This window comes from Cucumis sativus, chromosome 5 (assembly GCF_000004075.3).
Source record: "Cucumis sativus cultivar 9930 chromosome 5, Cucumber_9930_V3, whole genome shotgun sequence".
Lineage (NCBI taxonomy): Eukaryota > Viridiplantae > Streptophyta > Magnoliopsida > Cucurbitales > Cucurbitaceae > Cucumis > Cucumis sativus.
The window spans coordinates 20,002,388-20,024,764 of NC_026659.2; the positions used below are offsets into that span (position 1 = coordinate 20,002,388).

Sequence of the window (22,377 nt, forward strand, 5' to 3'; positions counted from 1 at the left end):
TGAGTTTTAGGACATAAAATCCTAACATGATTCTCAATCACTCATTGAACAAAAATCACCTAGCTATCACCTAATTTCTTCAAATCAATTTGAAATGATTTTATATTTTTCTAAAATCAATTTTAGTTCAAGTCAAACACCATTATCATTTGAAGGAAAAGTGATTTTGGCAAAGTATAAAATGATTTTGACCATCTCAAGAGCACTACCAATTAAACACACCCTTAGTTGGATTTCTTTTTTTTAATTTTCATTTCTATTTAAAAGAAAATTCAAAACAAGTTATTCCTAATGGCATGCATATCTTGATTAGTGAACTATATCGGCTATGATGACTACGAGACAAAATAAGCTAGAAACCCTAAGACTTAACCCTAATGATTTAATAATTTTTGCTATTGCATTTCGCTAGAGCTAAGTGTCATAGTAGAAAAATCTGAAAAATAGAATCACATTAACAAAATGGTTGAGTCGTGGATCTCGCTCTATTTAAGATGTTTCGTGGCTCTACTCGTATGTGCAAACAGATTTAAAGTGACCAATTGTCTCCAGGATAAAACAACCTTTAATTCATCAGTAGAAACTGCATTGGAACCAACTGGTATACTAACACTCGTTAGATACTTAGTTACTAAAAAAAAAAGATTAGAAGAAAGCAAAAAAAAAATGAGAGAATATACGAAGTAGAAGATAAGAGGAGAGGAATGTGTATTTCATTTTGATATGTTGAAATGAAAAAGAGGTGTGTCATATATATAGTGGAGCTAAGCATAATGACTCAATGTGATAAAGGATGTAATGGTCAAAACGATCAGTAACAGCTGTAACAGTTGAAATCCGTTTGTAACGGTAAAAAATATTTCATCAACAATTTCCCACTTGAATTTTTATACTAACAAGTCTCCATTTGAAAGTTTTAAAAACATTTTCATTGAGCAGTATCTATCTGTGTAATATTGTACTTAAGAAAATGTGTTTTACAACTTGAACATTTACATAGTGACAATGATTTAGAATATTGTAAAGTAACCCTTGGTTTTGAACTTTACTTCTAACAATATTGCACACACGGTATTATTCGAGTGGAGTTCTAAATGACAAATCTTTTAAACTTGTCAGATCTCTTCTTGACCTAAAATAATGGAAAATAATTCCTTTCAATTCCTTTAAGTCATAAAAGTATCAAAACTTTGTTTACAAATCCAAAAAACATAAAAAAAAAAAAAAAAAAAAAAAAGTCCAAAAACACACATTTGGCATGTGGCTAACGTGCAGTGATGTATGGCAGAGGTTGGCACGCGCGCGTCTTGTGCCTTATTTGCCTTACGCTTGGTCTATGCATCCAACACAAGCTCAAGCATATCATACCAACCTCTTTAAACCCAAATGAACACACATCTCCCCTAGCAACCCACTGACACTCGGCCAACAACCTCTATTGTCCAAAAATTCATTTTTCGATCATAACCATAACTTAACTTTAGAGCTTAATGCCTTAAAATACATAACTCAAATGAAATAATTTCCTTCTACAAATTTGCTAGAAAATGTCTTAATTTTCTTACCTCAAAATATTAGCTTCAAATTCTAAAGGAGAAGCTCTACAACTCTCTAGAAGTCTACCTTACACAAATTCATCCGAAAACTGACTTTCTTCACTTCCTTCAGCTCAAACTCAATGTCTCTTGCTCAAAATCATAGGGTAGTCCTAGTCTAAAAACTAGACTCAATTTTTTATCTTTGGAGATTAATTTTAGCCAAAACACACGGGTAGTTTGAGAAAAATGTCTATCTAAAGTGACCTATTTGTACTTAAGCCTACGTGAATTTTTATTGACATCTCCTATTATCTAAAATTTAAACTATGCATGCAAATTACACCTATAAAGTACTCCACTGACTCTACATCTTCATCATCTTGTCTAACCAAAATGTCAAAGCACCAAACATCAAACCAAAACTCCTTGCTAACCTCAATTACCATGGTCGTTAACCTCATCTCGCCTAACTTTTCAATGTCAACTAACCTCTATAAATGCTTTCTTGTCACTCCAAACTGCGCATATGATCTCTAAAAACATGTCTTCTCACCTAGTCAAGGTCATCGCGCTCAAATAACCTCTTTGAGCAAGCCTTCCACACCTAGCCACACATACTCAAACTTGGTCACCTACCTATCTCTAAAAGGCTAAGATAATCTCTTTAGAGGTTATTTTCTCTTCTTTTGGCTGCCCACTAAGTTCAAAACACTTAAGATGTGGGCTTAGCCAATTTTTTCCTCTTTTCAACTTCACTTCCCTTTAACTTTTAAACCATTTCTTCATAATTTTCCATCTTTTCTCCTACTATGACACACTTATAATGACACTTCTCAAGCCTATTTTCCCATCTTAACTTCATCTAAAATTATTCTTTCAAATTCTTTGAAAAAAACCAAGTCTCTTAGGGTTCGGGGTTTACAAATATACACACCAAAAATATTAATTTTGCAACATACTTATACATAACATGTTAAAAAAAATTATCAACAACATGCTTAGGTAAACTGATAAAAAAATATTTAAATCATAAAAACAATTATAAAACTTATACTAATAGAAGTAGACAATTATATTTTTGACACAAATCATAAAGAACTCATAAATTATACATAGTTTGTAAAAATAATTGAAATAAGAACCAAACATGATCAATCATGCAAACCTTAAACTTATTGTAGATGAAAAAAAAAAACATAAACAATCTCATAAATCATAAGTAAATTAAGATGAACCAAACCATAATCTTGGTATGAACTAACAACATTTTTTAACAAACAATAATTTTGTAAACATAATATGTAGAATTACAACATGTCAATAGGTATAAAAGATTACATCTCAAACTATATGCATAATATATGCATATATAGAATATTTCATGCAATGTTCACAAATACAAAACAAAAAACAAACAAATATTACAGCCTACATTTTCTCAATGATAAAATTGTAGAGACTCGTACTGATAACATGTTATAAAATATGAATAAATAAACTAAATAAGAACAATGAAATAACACAAAAGAAGAATAGAGAAGCGAAGAAGTAGAGAACAATTGAACTCAAGTGTGGTGTGTCTTACAAAGGCAACACACACCTGTAGCTATTTATAGAACATGTCATGATATTTGTTACACTATGGAATTCAATTGGAGTAAATGTTATAACATGAAGTTGAATGAAAGTTATATAAAAATTGATCATCTATGTAGGTTATTGATATCTACACTTATAATAATTATATTTACAAGAACATTTAACTTTGGTTAGTCTATTATATTAACAATAAAATATACTATTTGTAAAAGATTATAGTTGTTTAGAAGTGAAATCTACTATATAAGACAATTACAAAGGTGAAAGAAAGACAAAATGAGACTACCACCCCAAAATAATCTTCTTAGGATACCTTTTAAGATGTAGGCATTTGACATAAGGGATCTTGCATTTATAATTATTATTAAAGATGAGAAGAAACATTTCATACCATCTCTATATTCAAATTAGGCCACACATTTTCTATACAACCTTTCTCATCACATACGAAAAATATATCTTTTTAAGAAAACATCTTGTTAAAATAAAAATAGATTTGTAAGAAGGTAATTTGTGACCGAACACTTAGATGGGTTGCAGAAATACTTTTGTGTTCAAATTAAGACTAAAGACAAGTGCAAATGTAAAAAGAAGAGAAAAGAAACAAGTGAATTCAATTTGATTCTTCTAAACCAATCAACGATCATTATCAAATGAGTTATCGATAGAGTACGTAACTACTTTGCCCCTACATTCATAGGGCATTCCTAAGAAAAGAAAGTCCAAACAAATAATTAAAACAATTTTGGTTGTCTAAATAAATACCAAATCTTTATACAACACAACAAACAAATATAGATTAGAATAGGGGACTAGAAAAGCCATTCAGAACGTGGTCCTCTTTTTCTTTATTCATAGGATAGATGGCTTGAGGAATTAATGAATTTCTTGATATTATTGACTATCTTAGTGTTTAGTTTTGGTATTAACTTTTCACATAGGCTCCTCACTCTTCTTTTCATTGAGAAGAGTATTCATTAATCACAAACACAAAAGATGCCAATAGCATTTTATTGTAATCAAGATTGAGAAAGTTCTTTTTTTTCTTTATGATTTGACGTTGGTCTATGTTCATCCAATAGAACTTTATTTGAAATAGAGACAAACTCAAAGATTTGAGTCAAAACATCTATGCTAGCTAGATTAGGTTTAAAAGAAAATACATGTGATCTATGTAGTTTTAAAAAGTAATAGTTTGATATCAAAACCTTCGATATGCAATGATTAAATATAACAATTCAGTTTTTCCTGTGAGAATTTCATTAAGATATAACATACGTCTAACACGTCACTCTCATACACATAAATTACTAGTTAGAAAAAAGTTAGATTTTCGGTCCTTAGGATTAGGAGTCTAATTTCTATTTGATCCTTTGGTTTTAAAATATTACACATTTCAGTACTTAGGTTTTTTAGTTTGGTTTCAATTTAGTTCATAGGTTTCAAAATATCGCGATTTTACTATCAAAATATTTCTAAGTTCAAATTTTCACTCGTTATATTCATTTTGTCTACACTAATAAAAGTTATATTGCAACAGATGGATGTTTGACTAAACATTAATTCAATGAAGATGACTAGAAGAATGGAATGAGATTACTTAATAAAACAAAGATTGTAAAAGAGATTAGAATAACTCACAGGATAAAAATGTAGAAATATGATTGACAAAAAAGTTAACCTTGCCTTAGACACTATTGATATTTTTAAGAACCAAAGTTCTATTTGATTGACATTTGATTTTTATTTTAATATATTAAGCTTTTAAACACTAATTACACCTATGAATTCATTTCAAAAATTGTTTAGAAATATTGCATTAAAAAAAATATATAGAAATAAACAATAAGTAGAAAATATTTCAAAAACAAAATTATAAATGAAGGTACTAAAGCTGGGTCTCATGTTCCCCCACATGCAAAAGGACAATTTTGTTTTGTTTTCAATTTCAAATACAAATACTTTTTTATTTCAAATAATATGATTATGACAAAGTATGTGGAAAATATATATCTCGTTATAATATGTGGAATATATATCTAAATGGAAATGAGATTAAAATTAAGATTTATATATAACAATACACATAAAAACGAACACCCATTTGATTCAATTCACAGAGGAATATAAAATACCTATAAGAGAAATATGAAATCGTGATTTAATTGAACTTTTTTTTTATGAAATAAAAACAATTATTTTAGAATGAAATCATGTCAAAAATAACTTAAATAAGTAAATAAATCAAAACATTCTAACTTACCATTACCAAATGAAGTAGGCATGAAAGCTAACCCCAACATAAACAGGCTTCGAGAAATGTATTTATGCATGAGACCAAACAGTCAAATCTACTCGTCCATCAAAACACTCTCTCCACCTTTTTGAAGAAATCCCCAGTAATCTTGAACACATTACCAAATTAGCTTTTCAAAAGATTTCCAAACCAACAATTTAAAAAAAAAAAAAAAAAGTTGTGTTAGTCTAAAAATAGTTAAAATAAAATCCCAAATTCAAACAACAAAAATTAGATTTATTTGAAATATAATACAGAAACAAAAACATTGACATTCATTCTCATATGGCACAAATACCTTCATGAAATCGTCAGATTTGGTATGGAGAACACGAGATCATCCAGAAAAAAATGTCCATAGAGAATGAATGAACTGTGTATATGTGCAAACATGAACTAGTTATTGATTAAAAAAGTACATGTGACATAAGATACAATCAGAGTAGAATACAAATACATTGTGTATATATACAACTGCATATAAACATACATTTTTCTCAATTAAGACATATATGTAATGAGAAGAAAAGAGTTCAATGTGTCAAATGTCAAATATCAATTATCAATTATCAATTTAGATAGATACTGTAGGGGAGACTTAGAGACCAAAATTGAAAACGTGTGGCCCTTTTTGAAGAACAAAATAAGTATCCTTAAGCATAATACTCTACGCTTCATAGATACCAATCTTAATCATTTATTTTGTTTTATCAAGCTATTGATATTAAACCAAAAGAGAGCTTCGGAGTTGTTGCGATACACAATTTGCATACAATTCATAATTTTAACCCAACTCTAAAGTCAAACATGTAATAATCTTGAGCTTATAATAATAATAATAAAATCTTTAATAGTAATAAGAGTGTACATGTGAAAGGAACAGAGACCTAATCTCAGTCAACAGTAACAGCTGCAACACAAACACAAAAGAAAATTATTGAAATTATGACAATCAAAGACTTCGATAGACTTCCAAAATAAACATTGGGATGTAAAACTCACTCCATCCCACCAAACTCTTTATTCAAGCTTTCCCAACACAACTTACGTGGATCCTCTTCATCATACCAACATTACCATATAATCGAAATCTCCGTCGACATGTCAATATATCTGTAAATCAAAGTGTTCAATAACAATACTACATATCCATTTATATCTCATGTATCTTTTGTAAATCCTCATAAAACATAGGAGAAAAGAACTAAATGTCGTCTATTTAGTCTAAAAGTAAAATTTATAATTCTTTTAACTTACAAGAATATCCACCAATAACCATTGATATATATATGTAAAATTAAAATCTTAATATCAATATCGACATTGATATTTTAATCCTCACATACTAAGCCAAGGATTAAAATATTGACGTTGACATGGATTTTGTATTTCAATTTTACAAACATAACATTCCATATATCCATAAATATTGATGGTTATTTCTACAAGTCAATACTTATATATATATATTAGAAATTAAGTTATATTTTTAACCCTACTAAGTTATAAATATCGATATTAGTATTTAGTTTTATATATATTAAACTAAATAGATTTTTTTTTTTTTCCTGTTCAACGAGTATTCATAAAAGATAAGGAGATACCCATGGTCTGCAACTTATTCAACCCTTCTACTTACGAATATATTGACATGTCGACGGATTCTTAATTCTTGGTAACTTTTGGTGCTCGATTTTTCTTCTCCTCTATACCCGACTGAGAAAATCTCTCACGCAAATGTTCAAGAACCTCCTCGAACTTTACCTCTTTAACTGCTAGAGAAACCAGGATATGGTACACCACATCTGCCGCTTCCGAGGCAGTGCGAGACTTATCCTCGTTCTCTTCCATTGTTCGACACAATTCATCTGCTTCTTCCCTGTCGATTATTTATTGAAATGAACACTGACCCATGTCAAAAACTAGAACTACATGGAGGAAAAAAGTGAATGTTGATATCAAACACAAATACCGAATTTTAGAGCAGAGCAATTTGTTCTCGAGCAATAGACGTTTCGTCCAAGAGGGCTTGCCAGTTTGCAAAGATGCTAATTCTGCTTTGCGTTGGGAGATTATATTCTCTAATGAGTACAAAGTAGACAATGCCAACTTACTCTTTCCAGCCTACAAGAATTATCAAACATATAAGTTTAGCAAACTTAGGACGTGTTTGGATTGACTTCAAAATGTTTAAATTTGTAAACTGGATTGACTTTCAAAATGTTTAAATAAGTGTTTACAAGTGGAAAGAAAACATTTACAAACACTTTGAAAATCAATCCAAAGAGGCTCTTGTTCTCCACATTAAGCAAAAACAAGTATGTTGATGCAGCAAACCTGTGGATCGTCTATCAAATCATCTAGTGATGTATAAAAGCATGTGGCAGTTCCAGTATGACAAGCAGGCCCAACAGGCTTCCCAAGATAAATTATCTAACAATCGGTTTTAAGACTGAGTTAGCCATGCATAGTGAATCACGACAAAGTTGAGTTTTAAGTTACGAGCCGTACAGAATCACGATCACAGTCTAGAGATATGTCGTGAATATTTATGAAGTTATTGGAGGTCTCTCCCTTTGTCCACAGTTGAGATCGTGATCGGCTGTAGAATGTAGCCCTGCGTTCCAATGCAGTTTTCAAAACAGCCTCCTTGTTTGCAAATCCTTGCATTAATATAGTTCCGGTGTCAACATTTTGAGCTGTAGCTACTACCAGACCTTTGTCGTCCCATTTTAAGCCATCTAACAGACTTTCAACCTGAAACATATAGTGCAATATTAGTTGATTACATGATACAACCTAATTAGAAGAACAAAATAAAGAAAAACTAGGAGAAACACAAACAATCGATGAAAGTAGCAGAACCAATCCTCAAATTTATTGAATCTTTGAATTAAAATATTTCATGATAGATCATTTAGAATAAGAAATGGAATATGTGAACAATTTAACAACTAAAAATAGAAGAATTCAATCAAATATATATACATGTATATTTAATTGAGATTTTACGATAAAACTTGCTTTAAACCTCATCTGTTTCCTGAATTTTTGTTTATTTTGTTTTAATCTTTAAACTATCAAAATGTACATCTTTAAAAGTGAAGAATCAAAATAGACATGGTGTTTTCCAAAAAGCACATTCTCAACGACACACACGTCATGAAATGTGTTTTCCTTTTGCTATATCAAATAACAAACCCAAAAATTCTATTGACACAACTCTTGTAGCTCATATCTCTTCTCTATACCTAAATCTACTTCTGTCTACTTCTGTCTACTTCTATATCTACTTCTACTTGGAACATAAGTAGGTAAGAAACAATATTATTGCATTTATCCGGAACCTTGATTATCCAATACTTACACATGTGCATCCTTTATAGAGTTCTTTTGGAGGGTCTCAAGATGGAGTAACTCAAAGTACTACTAATGTTCATCAAGTTGCAACCTCAACACCCATTCAACTCACCCTATGATGACTCAAGGGAAGAGTAGTATTTTTAAACCCGGCCACGTGATGCACCTCAGAGAAACAAAACTATGGAAGATGAATACAACAATCTGATTAGAAACAAAATATGGGAGTTAGTTACAAAGCCCTGTGATAAGAAAATCGGAGGTTCTAAATGGGTGTTAAATTAAAAGGAACTTCTTTTGGCACTATTGCTCATTATAAAGCACTAAAATTTAGTTGTTAAGGGTTTCAATCAAACCTTTGATACTGACTACATGAAAGGTTGATTAAACAACTTGATGTGAATAATGCTTGTTCACATAAATTGCTTGCTTAATCAATATCCACATATCAACCTTTTGGTTATCGAGTGTCAAGTCCTCAACTATTATTTTGATCTTAAAAAGACCTAATATGGTCTCAAATAGACCCCTTGAGAATTGTATAGGGGATAAAGTGCTTGTTTGCATCAGCTAGGTTCTCATACTTCTAAAGCTAAGACACTACTATTAATTCATATTGCTCCAACTTGCAACTTGTTGTAACGTGTTGGCATATGCTAATGATATCATAGCTATGATGAGTTCATCTGCTAAAATTGATAAACTCATTCATACTTTACATGGCACATTTGCTCTAAAAGATCTTGGTAAGCTCTGTTCTTTCTTAGGAATTGAAGTATATTATCCTATGAATAGAGGGATGTTTTTATCCCTGTAAAAATATATAATGGACGTATTGCATAGAACAAAAATGGATGAGACTAAACTGATTACTCCTATGATCAGTGGTCCTATTTTATAGGCCAAACGTGCAGAGTCTTTTCATGATGTTTATATATTATAAACATGTTGGACGCTTCACAATAGGCCTCTCATGTTGTTTTGAACTGGCAATTGGTGAAAAGATTTTTACAATACCTATTTCGGGGTGGCTGATAAGAAATTGTTGTCATATTCTCTGGATTTGCTGATGCCGAATGGGCGGCCTATTCAGATGACATCTAGAATAATCAAGATTATGTGTTTTTCTGAGAGGAAATCTGATCGCTTGGCGTTCAAAGAAGTAATCTACAATTTCAAGTTCTAGCATTGAGGTTGAAACCACTGTCTGGCATTAGTTGCAACATAAATGGTATGAAATCGTTACTTGTTAAAATGAATTATCTATTCCTTACTTCCACCCTATTTTGCACTCCGAAACAAAGCACAGATTGAACTAGACACCTATGTACGAAATCTTGTGTTTAAGAAAAGGATTTGAGTGCACCATCTCTAAACACTAAACAGATAATTGATGTATTTACCAAACCAATGTCGGATTACCTAATGTATTATTCAGTGTGGGAGTAGGCAAAAGTTATCTTCTCCGAACTCTGCTGTATATGGTTGGTCCATCTTGCACAACATATATATATATATATATATATATATATATATATATATATATATAGATAAAAGCTTGTATTTGATCAGGGTTCTTCAATGATGTTCTTAGTGCAATTGTTAGTCCAATGTAGTGTTTGAAAATGCCTGGGCAAACTAAAGCGTAATGGCCCTCTAGAGCCATGCCTGGGCAAACTAAAGCGTAATGGCCCTCTAGAGCCTAAGTGCTAGGTGCACAAAAAGTACGAGCATTTTTTGGCAAAGGCGCACTATTTATAGAAATATATATAAATAAATAAATATATATAGACACTTAAAAGATAAAGTAAAATGATGTTTTTCATTAATTATGTAAAATACTAGTAAAAAAAATAATTAAAACTAGCTTTTAGTTTGTTATTAAAAAATGACGATTCTTTTAAATAATAATAATCAAGACAGAGAATGACATCTAAAAGAAGAAAACTAAAAATCTATTTAAGAAGAAAGAAGCCCACGGCGAATAAGATCCAAAGCCAAAGTAAAATAAAACCCTGACCCTGAAAATATAAAAACTGTTTCACTCCTAGAAACCAACCAGCCTCCTCCCCTATTCTACCTCTTCCCGTCCTCCCTGATTCTCTTCTCCCCCACAGTCGATTTTAGAGTTTTTTATTTATACATCCATGAGTTTTCAAGCTAGCTTATGTGATCTCTACAAATTTCATAGAACCTACCTACCTAACCAACAACATTTTGATGTCAAGGAAATTAGTAGAAAATTCATTCTAGGTAGGTAGTCTTTAAATTGAATCCATGACCTTTTAGATTGAGGGAATTGGGATGAAAATATGGATGGGAATGGGTAAGAGATAAACCTTAGGAACAGGTTATTCTCATGCATCTTTTTATACATGAATACCCGTCCAAAAATGATGAGTTTTCTACATATCCACCCTTCTTACTCTTTTAATACATTTCTTTATTATATATTATTAAAATTAATTAATTTCAAATAATTACATGAAAATTAAAATTTTAGTTTATAAAATTATATTATAGTTTAAATTATAGTGTATGAATTTATTTAACTACTCCAATGTAATATATACTCACTTTTTATTTTAATTTAATAATTAGCTATATATACACAAATATACTACTTGTTTTTAAATAAACTATAAAAAACCAAGGCAATTAAACTATCAATTAATTAATTATATTTATAGATAGTTAATGATAAATATGATTAATATAATAAGAATTTCTTTTTTATTAATTATAATTAGTTTATCATTGATTAATTATTTTATTAATTAATACTTCATAATTATTATTTGATTGTTAAATAATTATTTTTTCAATATAATAAGAATTTCTTTTTTATTAATTATAATTAGTTTATCATTGATTAATTATTTTATTAATTAATACTTCATAATTATTATTTGATTGTTAAATAATTATTTTTTCTCAAATTTTTGAATTGAATTTCTTGTTCATCAATTAATATATTAAAATTAAATACAAATTCCTGTAAATTCTTAAAAACATTCTCATGCACAACCAAATACAAATTCTTAATCCCCAGGAATCTTATTCTCATTTCAATTCTATCTATCCAAACAGGCCCTAGTTTGATTGGTTTTGTTCTTTTTACCTCGAGTTGGGTTAGTGGGCTTTTAAATAGATTGCTTAATTTTTGGTTAGGGAAGATTAGATGAGTTGATTTTCTATTTTTTCGCACAAAGGACAAGTTCATATCTTATTAAAATTTTAAAAAAAATATATGCTAAATTGTGTATCACACATCTAGTAAGTACCTGGATGTGTGAGTATCCGTTACAAGTTCGATATCAATTCTTTGCCTCATGAAGTATATGAGCTTCATGGCATATTTCACACTCAAAATTTATTACTATCAACATTATTCTGCTGATGTATTTTACACATCTCCAACACACTTGTGTCCAACAAGTGTCAAACACAAACACATCCATACTTCTTAATCAAACACCAAAAAATATAACTAAACTAGATTGAAATAATAGAATTTTGTTTCTATTCAAATCAAGGAACAATCAAAATACCTATTTTCAAAAAAGATAAAATCAGACTGCAGCTTCCTTTTCATAAGAACATATTCTTGACAGCAAAACATCATACAAAGGAATGTGGATAAACACCAATAAAATCAACTCAAATGAGTTTTGACTTGTATAGAATGTAGAGTCCAGATGTAGCTCAAATAATAATAAACAAGTATTATCAAGCAACGATGAACACCTTCAAGAGATTTTGGTCAAATCTCCCGATTCATTTTCCAGACATGTTATGGACCCTATCAAATGAACAAGATAGATTCCTTATTAAGTCTGGAAAAATTCTTCAACATACAGTGTACAAAAAGAAATTTATGAATCATTCAAAAATGACAACAGTCATAGTCACATCTCCATCATAAAATAATTGTACCTTATCGGCACATGTCTCGAATATGCAATGGAATCTATGGAACCTTGTTTATTAGCACGACCCCATCTATCCAGTGCAATATTAATCATGAATTAGCTGCACTTCTGCAACCTTCTGTTCAAAAGTGCAGCCTTCTAGTCAAATTAGACATAACTCAACAACACATACATTATGAATACATAATGCAAAGAAATGCGAGAATATACCAATGCAGTGAATTCAACTGAGTTGGATTCTATAGAATGTGGAGTTCAGATGTAGTTCGGATAACAATAATAAATATTATCGAGCAACGATGAACACCTTGGGGAAATTATTGATCTAATCTCTCCAATTATTTTTCCAGACATATAGCGGTCCCTACCAAATAAACAAGATAGATTCCTCACTGAGCCTGGTAAAATTCTTTCTTTTAAAAAAATACCCACAACTAATATCATACGTATCTAAGGCCTCATAATAACACAGTGTTTCAGCAGCACAAGGCACAAGGTGCAATGCCCACAGGCTTGCATATCCACACAAGTGTTAACATCAACATTTAATATCCTTACTACAATAGATTAAGTATATTCTCCTACAATACTAACCATTTCTTTTGAAGGAAAACACAGCAACTACATTGCATATCAAAATTTATAACAAACAAAGTAACTACAATAGTGGCATTTACGCCCTCGTCACCTCTTGGACGCCAGGTCTCAAGCCTCTCCATGGGTACTTAATTACTTTCAATATATATGGATCAATTTATAGCACATCTTTATTGTATGTTTATATAAAAAAGTGTACTCTCATCTTTTTTTCCGTCAATAAAGTTGTATAAAAATATATATCAAGCCCTCCAACCTAACGTTTTTAAATCATATTTTCAGCTAAATAGATAATATCATAATATTTCCAAACTAACATAAGCAAATTAGATGGGTTTGATACTATATATAATAAGAACCTTTGGTTCAGTTCAGTTTTGATCATTCAATTTCCTTACAATTTTAAACTGAACCAAACTGAACTCGGTTCGGTTCAGTTTGATCTTAAGAAAATCCCTAAATATATCGTTAACTAATAACAAATTAAGTACCTTGGCTGGCAATGAGAGGTCTACCACCGATTTGTTTGTTGAAGCAAAAACAGGACTCCATCGATGCTTCTCGGAAATAAAGTTGTTGTATATAGAAACACGTGTGGAAAATGTCAAAGACTGGCATCCATTAGTCCACATTCTGATATGGAAGAATTTTCCTTCGAAATTTCTTAGAAGAAAAAACCTCAGAATCCAATCTGTAAATGCATCCACAAAGAATTTCAAAAACTAAGAATATGAACAAAGATAGATCCAAAACGAAAGAGTCACGAGCAAATAATAATAATAATAATAATGAAAAACAGAGTGTTAAATGAATGGAGGAAAAAAAATACTCACTGATAAGAACACAGAAGAGGATAATCGAAAAGAAGGGATAGACGCAGCTGAAACGATTTTTGGAACATTTGAAGAAGATGAAAGAAACCCTAGAATAGCGTGGGCTTGGAATATAGTTAGTTGGGCTTGGTTTTCTTGGGATCAAAAGCTAAGCCCATGGGTTTAGAAACCCTAAATCCATGGGGGTAAAACGTAAAAGGATGGGCTAAATCAAATTGATACTTTCTCTCTCTACACACAGTCCCATGATGGCGATGAACCAAATTGGATGATTCTCGTTCAAAAGCTATCCCCCTCCGACGCCGGCCGAATTTTAGTAGGATGAAGGAAGAATGAAGAAACTCATCAATTAGAAGGACCATGATTGTAGTTGGAAGGCGTTTTGGGTAGTGAGAGGCGGAAGGAGCTCGTTAAAAGGTCATAATTAATAACGAGAGAGATGGTGCGATGTCGGTTTTAACGGTTATGGACGTGGGCTCGAGGCAGTGGCGGTGATCGAGGCCGGTGGAGAGGGGAGAATAAATGGGAAGAGAAGGGGAGAAGAGAGAAAAGAAGAAAAATGAAATGAAAACGAGAAGTGAGACAAGAGAAGGTTTTAAACTAACGATTACAAGAGAAGGTTAGGAAATTTCTGGAGAAATCATAAATAAACAATTGAGATTGAGAACAACTTACAAATTTCTACCAAATTATAATTAAATACCATGAGTAACAATTTTAACAATAACTCTAAATTTTAGTTTTAAACTAGTGTCCTTTGTTAGTATATACTGTTGCACTCTCCTCTTAACCAATTTTATAGATAAAATTGTTTTTTTTTCTTAGAGAAATAAGTAAATATAAATTAAGACATAAAATTATTACGTACACATGTTTTATTAAGTTTGACTTCACAATTGACAATACATTATATATCATTTTCTTACTTTCTTACATACAAAAATCAATGGTTGTAATAATGTACTATTACAATTTTTTTTTAAAAAGTGAGAGAACTAAAAATATTAGCGGACTTGATTTCACAAAATTGAAATTGCATCATTTTTCTTGATCAATTACATGCATCTCTTGTATTATCATTTCTTACATTTTCCAACATTTGTATTCAACAAAATTTTTGTTACTTTCATCGAGATGCCTCTGGAAAGTGCAACATATAATTGTCTGTGTGAGAAATTTTTTTGTGGAAGATAAATTCCTACATGTGGTATTGTTTATCTTTGTGCCTTGTTGATGGTCATTACAAAACTAAGGCATACAGAAAATTGTTTCCTCTTAAATTTGCAAGACTCAATGGTATATGCGGTATGATGACATGCTCGCCTATATGTTGGTCCACTGCTATTTCAGTAAAAATCGCATGATTTCCAAAATCTCGACACACCATTCTTGTCCCACAAAGACCATTTGATGGGTTTAAATTTCTTAGAAGCATTATGGGACAATCTTTCTTTAAAATAAGTTTATGTGGTGGAAGTCCATTTGACAATAAAAAATTAAGAAATTATTGTTGGTCATTTGATGAAGATTGGAGAAAACTCGTGATTTGTATTGCAATGAGGAAGGAAAGTGAAATTTACCGGTGCTAATGACGTCAACGATGACATACGATGAACTTGGGTAAGAATGCGGCAACCAAGGACAGAGGCAGTAGATAGAATCCAAGAAATCCCAAGAACGTGTAGCTAGAAGCTAAAGAGTGGGATAAAGAATATCGATTTTACAAAATAATCATAAAAAAAATTCAAAACTTGAAATTAAAACATACTTTAAATTATTCAAATTTTAGAAGGAAAAAAAAAACATGATCACTTAAATGACTTTAACACATTATTAAATAGAAAAAAATTATTATCTCCACACGTTCTTATTCTATTTTGGTCTTCGATCTTTTTTTTTTATTTTAGTGAGATGGTAGTCTACAATAACTTTCTAGTGTCGTTTGAGTTGTTTTGTGTTTGGTCATAAATAAAAAGAAGTTTTATTTTTTAGAAAATGAATAAACAAACATTTAATTTAATATATAAAATTTCTCAAAATTGTTTATAGTTGGATAGTCTATTATTGTTTAAAATTTAAATTTTGTGAATTGTAATTACATGGTTAATTAAATTAAATAAAATGATTTATTTGTTGACATTCATTTATGCATATTAATTTAGGCTAATTCTCCTCTATCCTCCCCTTTTAAAATTAATAAAACTTAAGAGATACACATTGAATGTTCATAAGAATGCACATGACCCACCCGAGATTTTGATATCTATAACATTAAAAGACTATAACAACAATTTGTTATTTTAACTCTCAACATCTTCCAATACTCTTTTCCCTTTATCATTGTTTAGGAAACATTTTTTCTCTGCCATTGAACTAACTGTGCATACTTCTTGAACAACGATCTGACCACATGCTTTATTTGTCCAATCTAACTGAAAAATAATATTTCTTGTTTTCCGTCAAACTCAAGGTTTTGTAATATATGTAATATATATATATATATATTTTGAATAAATCAAAATTTGAAAACTTCAATAGTCTGATAAATTTGAATAAGTTAATTTAAAAGGTGATACTTACTTTGGAAAGACGTTTGAAATATTCAACCACATTACAACCTAATAAATGTTCGGTTCGGTAGCATCGAACGTAGTAACATAACCTTTTGAGTCTCCATTTGAAACAATCAATTTTTTACATGAATCTAAAATCTTTGAATAGCAAATCACTCAAATGATGCTCTTATATTTATATTAAAACAATGAATCATTTTTAAAGTTATATTTTCTGAAGTTATGGAATAAGAAAACCAAACGTCCAAGACTAATTACAAACCACTGTAATAAAAACCATTAATCATTTTTTGAGTTATAATACAAACAACTATTCCATACGTAGGGCATATTGGTAATTTTAGAAGTACATCAAGGGATAAAGCAAGAGATAGAATCGTCCTTTTACAAGTTGGCAAGAGGTAGAATCGACTAAAAATGATTTTTCCCTTAAGTCACTTTAGAGATATATTTATAATTTTTGAAAAATAAATAAATAACTTTTCATATTATAAACATTTCTTAAATAATATGTTAGGCATGAACGTAAGAATTTGAAAATAATATAAATAATTAACGGTAATTATATTCTTTATATTAACTTAAACAATGATAATTTTAAAAATCAATTAAATTCGATTGATATTGTAAATTTAAGATTTGGAAAAAGGGTATAATCGTTCAAAAACGATTCTCTCCGTAAGTCACTTTTAATACAGTAAGAATAAGGATAAACTTGTTTAGAGTTAAACAAATAACTTGATAAATTATTTGTTTAATAAACATATTAGGTATTATAATATATACAATAAATCAAACATTTTAATGATATTTTCAAATATACATTATAGTTTTCATTATGTTATTATTAAAGTATATTTTTTCATAAAATATTTTCTACCTGGTGTAAATACAAAGTAAAGTAAATTATTAAAACAGTCAGAGGTATGTGGTGTTTTTTTTACATATTGCAAATATTTTCATAAGTTATTAATTATCTAGTTTTTTTAAAGACAACCCGTGATTATGAAATACAATAAAAATAAATCATATAATCACTCATTCACATCTTCACGTGAAAAAACAAGTGCAAAGACAATTTTCAAATCAAACCACTATATGTAGTCAAAAGGCAATTATCACGAGTAGCCATTAATTAGCATCGCCCTGACAAAATTTTTCCTAGCCAGTGAGTTTTGGTGTCTGATTGTTATGAAATTTGACAATTTTCTTTTAAGTTTTTATTTATAAATTTTAAAATTTGACAAAATTACTACTCATTTTATAGTTATAATTACTAAAATGAAAGGGGGCAAAATTGGGAGAAAAGAATTGTAATTAAAAATAAAAAATTTGTGAAAAGTTTCAAAGAACAATTTGTGAATTGATTAAGCTGTGGTTCGAAGGTAGCACACAACGTGTCCAATACAAAACAACAATAGTCATAAGTAATGAACGTTATTTCTTTTGTTCGAAGGTAGCACACAACGTGTCCAATACAAAACAACAATAGTCATAAGTAATGAACGTTATTTCTTTTGTAGAATGGACGAAGACCAATCGGTGAAGCTAAAATAAAATAAAATAAATATTTTTGTTTATATAAATTAATTTTTAATTATGAAAATTATTTTAAATAAAAACTATAAACTAATTTTCACAAATTGTCTACAAAAGCCCATAACTTGGGCCCAAAATTTGGCATCTAAACTAAGAAGCCCATTTCTGTAAACCGCCTCACCGCCTCACTCAAATCCTTCTATATATAAAGATTGAGGTTTTAGGGTTCTTGCTCTCTCCTTCTGCGGTCGTGAGCTTTTTTCGATTGGCTTTCCAGGTTTTCCCTCTCTTCTTTCGCCGACTCCTTTCCAGTTTTTTCAAGATGGTGAGTTCTCATTCCTCTTCTACCCGAATTCTGTTTCCCGTTTTCGATCTGTTCTTTTCAATGTTTGTTTCTCCCGAATTGTATGAATGTTCAGTTTAATGTATTTAGGTGTATTTTAAACTTTTGGTTAGTTACTTTTAAGACTCTCTTGAATGTATGGATTTGTATTTTGGTAGAACAGTTGATACATTTGAATCATTTGTTTACATATAAAGCTATATCTGTCTTTTTGGATTTTTGTTTTTTTTTTTTTAATTTAATTTTGCTTTGAAGGAACGTTTGATGATCGAGAATCATGTGAACGATATTTAGGGAGATGGTATTGTAGGAAATTAGTGGCAGACTATTTTTTTATCACGTGGGGTAGAGAATAAAAGGGATTTTTTTTCATTCTCCAATTTTTAGATGAAAAGCTGGAACCCTGAAGTGAAATTTGTGCACAAAACTTTGCACGATGCACTGAGGCTACGTCTTTATTTTTGCCTTTTCAATTTTTCCACTTTTCTGCTGTTTTACGTCATATTTGGATTCCTGAAATTGAAGAATTATTTTGTACTCTGATGATAAGACTGTAGAGTACATACGCCTACAATACTCATATGCCACTTGAACTTATTTCTTTATGTCCTTCACATGTTCTAATTTTTCTTGAAAAAACAAAAAGTCAAACATTGAAGTTATTCACATTCAAACACATTCTGGCGCTTGTTGATTTCTAAGAAGTGCAAAACAAATGGAATGTTCTTAATTGTGTTCAGGCTTCCGAGTGTAGCAGATACTGTTTGCTGATTTTGTTGATTTGTTATACTCCCTTTCTTATTAATTCAATGTTAGTTTTTTTGCAATGTCTTTGGCCTTGAAAAGGCTTATCAGATTGTTAACTCTTTAGTTGCTTAAATGGGGTGTTTTGTTTTTGTATCTACAGGTTCTTCAAAACGATATTGATTTGCTGAATCCTCCTGCTGAGTTAGAGAAGAGGAAGCACAAGCTCAAGCGTCTTGTGCAATCACCCAACTCCTTCTTCATGGTATTCTTTTTCTTTTATTTCTTTTCCATGCCATTTGTTGTGACTGTTCAAATTTTGCACATCAATCTACTGTCCCAACCCCATGTTTTCTTTGTTCAGTAGTTAGTGTATCTGCTTTTGATTTGATTTTTATAATATTATGAGGCCCTTACAATACTGCTTTAATTGTCATTGTCATATGTTGACGATCTGAAGGATGTCAAGTGCCAAGGATGCTTCAACATGTAAGTTCCATCACTTGTTGCTAGTTTGATATATTTGTAACTCTTTTGAATTCTGCTTGAAGATGATGTGTATTGAAATTTCTAATGATTGTTTTTGTCAACAAACGCAGTACCACTGTCTTCAGCCACTCTCAAACTGTTGTGGTATGCGGTAACTGCCAGACAGTCTTGTGCCAGCCAACGGGAGGACGTGCTAGACTCACCGAGGGGTGTTCTTTCAGGAGAAAGGGTGATTGATGATGTCTTTGTTTTATTTTGCTGGGAAGAAATTGCAAGTCTCTGTTTTGATCAATGGGTATATTTATTTTCCTTGTACGGTATCAGACTTGATTATGCTGTCTCTCCTAAATAGATTATATTTGGCTTTAGAGTTATCTGGTTTTGTTTAAAAGTCGAATTTCATGTACTGAACTTTTAGCTTCATTTAGTAAAAGCTTAACTTTCTTTTATCCACTCTTTGTTGTGCACTATGTTATTTTGCATGAGAATCTTGCAATGGTCAAATGTTTTACACCATTTATACTTGTTGAGAAATATACCTTTACCAAGTGTTATAGAGAGGTTATCCACCTCTTTGGATTATGAATCAACTCATTGTAATTCAGGTTACTGTTTAGTGTACAGTTTTTGTTCAATATAAGTTGTTCAAAAGTCAGAAAGTGAGGTCTTTGGTTGATGGGTAAATATTATTTTTGCTATTCCATGTAGAATTTTAATATCCTGTTCTTGTGATATTTTGGTATATTCTAAACTCGTTGAGCTTGTTGTTTATGTATTTTTAAATTGTTGGAGTACCTGATTGTTTTTACTCATAACTGTGATTATATAGAGATAATTTCGAAATTTAAGATCATCATTTTTACCTTTGATCGTGAAATATTTTGTAGTTTCTTTGTTCTGTTATGTGGGAAATTTTTTACATCATGAACTCTTGATCATATATTTTTTTTTCTCGAGGAAGTGAAATTTAGATATACAGTTACCATTAGTTTGTAGTATTATGAACTTTCTAATTATGTTAGTATTAGTTCTTTTGGGGTTAAAATTAGGGTACAAGTATTGTTATTAAAGGATATTCATAGCTTTATATTTCAATAGTTGGAGAGCTTATTACTTTTCATTTAACTATTGACAATGTTGGTACTTAAAACAAAGTTATCACTCACGTGAATTGAATTAAATGTATATGTTTACCGTGGATGGGTTGGGTTTGGTTGGGTTTTAGGTGTTACTTAGATTCAATCTCGTCGGTTTGTATATCTCTTCTTCTATTCGATTATTTGGGTCTTTTGTGGGTCACTAATTTAAATCCAAAATTAAGTTATTCATATTGGAACAGTTTAATAAATTGTCAAAAATATTATTTAATTTGCACGCACACTAGTTAGTTTAGGGTTTATTTTGGTGAACCCACTCTTATGTCTTGATAATTCAATCCATATGTGTCCTTGGATTTGTTTTAAATATCCCTAATGGACTGATGGAAAACATCCACATCAAGGAGCTAATACATTTAGTGAACAAGTTGTGTTTCCTCTTTAATTTGAAATTGAAGCTAAAGTAAGATGTGTAATAGTGACCACCACAATATGAATTTTGCTCCTATTGCTAGTTAATAAGTTGAATTGGCGTAACATATACTCTTTTTGGGAATGTTTATTCCATATTGAAATGGAACGTTGAGATTAGAAGTGAAAGGAAGTTTTGTTCTCTGTATTCATCCACATGTGGACTTATTCCTCCATTATTCCACATCCTGCTTCATCCACTAAACGTTAACCTCATTTTATCATCCTATTGTTGAATCGATCATAATTCAATGGATGATTATTTATTATTGAACTTGAAAGAAAAACAAATTAGTATTTTTAGAAGCATTATTGCTTTTACTGTTATAAATATTAGTTGAATAATTGCATGTATGTTATTTCCTCTCACATGCCATACATCTAACATGTTAAAAGCTATATAGTTTACAATTAACATCTTTGTATACCAATTCTCAGTGGCTATGTAGTTCACGAGTTAAAAGCTATGTAGTTTACAATTGACATCTTTGTATACCAATTCTTAGTGACTATGTAGTTCACGAGTTAAAAGCTATAAGCTATGTAGTTTACTTATAAATTGTGGATTTGTTGGGTTAGGCAACTGGTGATATCAAAACAAACAAGAGAAAAAGGATTTTGTTTGAAAATTTTCTACATTATTATTTATTATATTTTATATTAACTACTTTAATGTTACATTTTCTCATTTCTTTTATTTTGATTGTGCTTCATTGTTATAACATGTTATCATCACGAGCTCCAATTGTCTCCTCATCATAGGTGGATCCTAAATGTAGGTTAATTTTTCTCCAACTTTATTATAGTTAATAAAATAAATATTATTTTGCATGTTTGATATATATTAATTTTTTATATAATTACAACGTTTTGTCGAAATATTACCTTGAAAAACATGAAAAAAATTACTATTTTTATTATTTGATACTAATATTAATAATTATTTATCCATAAATGCTTGATGTA

General features: G+C 30.3%; 2 protein-coding genes across 12 annotated transcripts; one reads left to right on the plus strand and one right to left on the minus strand.

Annotated features, from left to right (window-relative positions):
• Positions 1–6,229: 6,229 nt before the first annotated feature.
• Positions 6,230–14,690, minus strand: LOC101203648 (histidine biosynthesis bifunctional protein hisIE, chloroplastic). Of its 11 annotated transcripts, none has more exons than XM_031885772.1 (9): positions 14,156–14,185; positions 13,814–14,013; positions 12,936–13,089; positions 12,730–12,843; positions 8,801–8,974; positions 7,945–8,190; positions 7,771–7,866; positions 7,406–7,557; positions 6,230–7,312 (listed from the first exon to the last, which is right to left on the minus strand). In XM_031885772.1, the coding sequence occupies exons 6-9, from the start codon at positions 8,101–8,103 to the stop codon at positions 7,099–7,101; spliced, it is 621 nt and encodes a 206-aa protein (XP_031741632.1). In that variant the 5' UTR covers positions 8,104–8,190; positions 8,801–8,974; positions 12,730–12,843; positions 12,936–13,089; positions 13,814–14,013; positions 14,156–14,185; the 3' UTR covers positions 6,230–7,098. The 11 variants fall into 11 exon arrangements, with proteins under 11 accessions (XP_031741632.1, XP_031741633.1, XP_031741627.1 ...); XM_031885773.1 differs by lacking the exon at positions 8,801–8,974 and adding an exon at positions 12,541–12,595; XM_031885767.1 differs by lacking the exon at positions 8,801–8,974 and having other exon boundaries at positions 12,730–12,840.
• Positions 14,691–18,430: 3,740 nt separating this feature from the next.
• Positions 18,431–20,296, plus strand: LOC101203885 (40S ribosomal protein S27-2). The gene is made up of 4 exons (XM_004143721.3): positions 18,431–18,592; positions 19,518–19,619; positions 19,815–19,843; positions 19,954–20,296. Exons 1-4 carry the CDS (start codon positions 18,590–18,592, stop codon positions 20,078–20,080), a joined length of 261 nt encoding a protein of 86 aa, XP_004143769.1. The 5' UTR covers positions 18,431–18,589; the 3' UTR covers positions 20,081–20,296.
• The last annotated feature ends 2,081 nt before the right edge of the window (positions 20,297–22,377 follow it).